Genomic DNA, 2,993 nt, shown 5'->3' on the forward strand with positions numbered 1-2,993 from the left:
GGCCAGAACAATCCCAAGTAAAATGTATAGCTACAGAATGGAGTGAACAACTGGGATCTGTTAGCAAGATTGGCACAGCTACTTCTGCGCCTACCACATTGGAGGGACAACCATTAGCCCAGTTCCTAGCCCAAGTTTTCCATCACTGGCTTACAAGGAATAAAGCACGTGGGTAGACTAGTTAGTCCCATATATTGTGAGCTCATTGTCACATTTCATCTGCTATAAAAGTGTCCTGTGCTTGATGAAATATCATTTGAATAACATGGAAATTTATAAAAATTTTTTTGATTAACAAATCATAGGGTTGACACTAACCACTCACAGGTTTCTCAGTAAAGGACAACGAACATAAGGATGTACAGTGGCTACTTATGTGAACAAGACTTTATGAATATGGAAGTCATTCAGTACTGCAGTTAAGTCTGATTAATCTCATGCTGCACCTCAAGCCAGTGAACCGGAACAATGGAAATGAAAATGTCATGTAGTGAAGAGCAAGGATTAACTGTGCTGTGCCTGTCTCGGTGCACCAAATTGGATGATGCAGGTGAGTGTGTGCCTTGTGACTGTCATCACCGCGGCAGTGACCTGCAAAGGACTGGGACCTGGAGGAACTAAACTGTGAGGTCTATAAAAGGGCCATTGAAGGGGAGGGAAGAGGCAGGGAGAGGAGCGGAGAAAAATGTAGATGTCAGTAAAAATCATTTTAAGAAAAAAGGCAGAAAATCTTCAGAGATGGTACTAGTCCCGTATCACAGAGTACTGGTAGCAACTCGTGCAGTTCGTAGTACCTATCTACCAACTCACAAAGTGAACATACATGTTGTTTCAATTCCTCTTTTCAGATATCACACAATTTTTTGAGTATCTCTGTAACATGGAAATATACTAAAAAAAAGAAATAAATATAAATGAATAGAAATTTGATGTATGTGAATAGAATATTGCTAATCTGACAAAAATCATCTTTACTGAGTTTTTGTTAATATTTCAAAATGACTCTCAAGTCTTCTACACAAAACAAACATCCATTAAACCCTTGTGTGTGTTCTCCTGATGTGAATCTCCTTCCACAGCAGAAAAACTCCAAATGGGTAACACATACAAACTACAGGAGACAAACAAATGGCTCAGTAGAATAAGCCTTTATAAGGAAACAAGTAAAGGGATGCAGAAATTCTTGCATTTGAGACAATGTATAGTAAACACATATACATGTGGGCAACATTGTATGAATTCAGTATTTTCTTTATATATTATTGTCTTAACATATATATTTATATATATTTAAAATTAAAAGTCATAAATTAGAAAAGTAATGAGGGGACAGAAATGAATAGAGGGGGGGGAGACAGAAGAATCAAAATTTTTTAATTCAATATCATGCATAAAATCCCAACATATAGAACAAGTGTAAAAGGAGAGAGAGAGAGAAAGTTCCCATGTTCTAAAGGCTTAAGTATCAGCTACTTCAAAATAAACATTATTCCTTAGGAATGTAAGTTCAAGATTATTATAATCATTGCTTTATAAATACATGTGATTCTCTGTTTTCAGGAGAGATTATTAATACAGACTAAGCAGGAAAGTATATAGAGATATAAGGGAAGGACAAAGATATATACATAATTTATATGTGTGTGAAATATATATATATGCATACATGCAACGATTTTTCTCACGTTGATGAAAAGTAAACTTCTGTATTCATTGAAGACAGTCCACAGCACATAGATTTAAGAAGTTTTCTTATAACCAACTAGCTGTCTGCATACTCTCTTCATTGATACCTTCATTTCCTGATTTCTGAGTGTGTATATCACAGGATTCAGAAAAGGAGTAACAACTGCATCAAAAATTGCCAGAAATTTATCCAGGTGTATAGAAGGAGAAGGCCAGACATAAAAGAATATCAAAGGACCAAAGAATAAGACAACCACAGAGATATGAGCTGAAAGTGTGGACAGAGCTTTAGAGGAAGAACTTGATGAATGTTTTTGTACAGTGATTATGATGACAATATAGAAAATGATCAGTATGATGAAGGTGCCCACAGAGATGAATCCACTGTTGGCTGTGACCATGAATTCTAGTTTATGGGTGTCTGTGCAAGCAAGTTTGATAAATCGAGGAAGGTCACAGTAGAAGCTGTCCAACACATTTGGTCCACAGAAAGGTAAGTCTACTACAAAAGCCAGTTGAACCAGAGAATGAATAAGGCCAACCACCCAGGCAGCCACTAAAAACAAGATGCACATCTTTGGGCTCATAATGGTCAAGTAATGGAGAGGCTTACATATGGCCACATATCTGTCGAAAGCCATGGTTATGAGCAGCACCATCTCCACACCTCCAATGACATGAATGAAGAAGATTTGAGTGACACAGCCTCTAAAGGAGATGACTTTGTGTTTTCTGAATAAGTCATAAATCATCTTAGGAGAAGAAACAGAAGAAACACCCAAGTTGGTGAAGGAGAGGTTAGCCAACAGAAAGTACATGGGAGAGTGTAAGTGAGGGTCAAAAGCCACAGTGAACACGATGAGGGAGTTTCCTGTCATGCTTGCCACATAAAACATGGAGGAGAACACGAAAAGGAATAACTGGATGTCCCAAGAGTTGGTGAGTCCCAGGAACACAAACTCTGACACCACAGACTGATTCTTTCCTTCCATTGACCTTTTGACAGTTCTACCTGTAAGAAGTAACAAGAAAAATGATAAATTATAATTGGATTTAGGTAAAGACCTGCATATATGTGTGTGCATATACACATACATATATACAAGCGCTGATAATCACTAGTCACCAGTGGACCATAACTTCAAACCATAGTAAAATATCACCTCACAGTAACCAAAGATAACAATAGACTGTGCATGGGAAGTGTTGGGGGAGAAAAGAAAAAGGAAATGAGGTAGTTGTATTTTTATTTCAAAAAGTTTAATTTTTTAAGATAATAGTCTTTGGTGGATTTCAAAAGACTGGAT

General features: G+C 37.1%; 1 protein-coding gene across 1 annotated transcript; it reads right to left on the reverse strand.

Annotated features, from left to right (window-relative positions):
* Positions 1 to 1,739: 1,739 nt before the first annotated feature.
* LOC126490448 (olfactory receptor 4F3/4F16/4F29-like) lies at positions 1,740 to 2,678 on the reverse strand. The gene has a single exon (XM_050125385.1). The coding sequence runs from the start codon at positions 2,676 to 2,678 to the stop codon at positions 1,740 to 1,742; it is 939 nt and encodes a 312-aa protein (XP_049981342.1).
* Between the last annotated feature and the right edge of the window lie 315 nt (positions 2,679 to 2,993).

The sequence above is a fragment of the Alexandromys fortis genome, unplaced genomic scaffold (assembly GCF_014885135.2).
Source record: "Alexandromys fortis isolate MF-2015 unplaced genomic scaffold, M_Fortis_MF-2015_v1.1 scaffold_229, whole genome shotgun sequence".
Lineage (NCBI taxonomy): Eukaryota > Metazoa > Chordata > Mammalia > Rodentia > Cricetidae > Alexandromys > Alexandromys fortis.

Coding starts and splice junctions, on each gene's coding strand:
- LOC126490448 (XM_050125385.1), bottom strand. CDS start 2,678: ATGGAAGGAAAGAATCAGTCTGTGGTGTCAGAGTTTGTGTTCCTGGGA.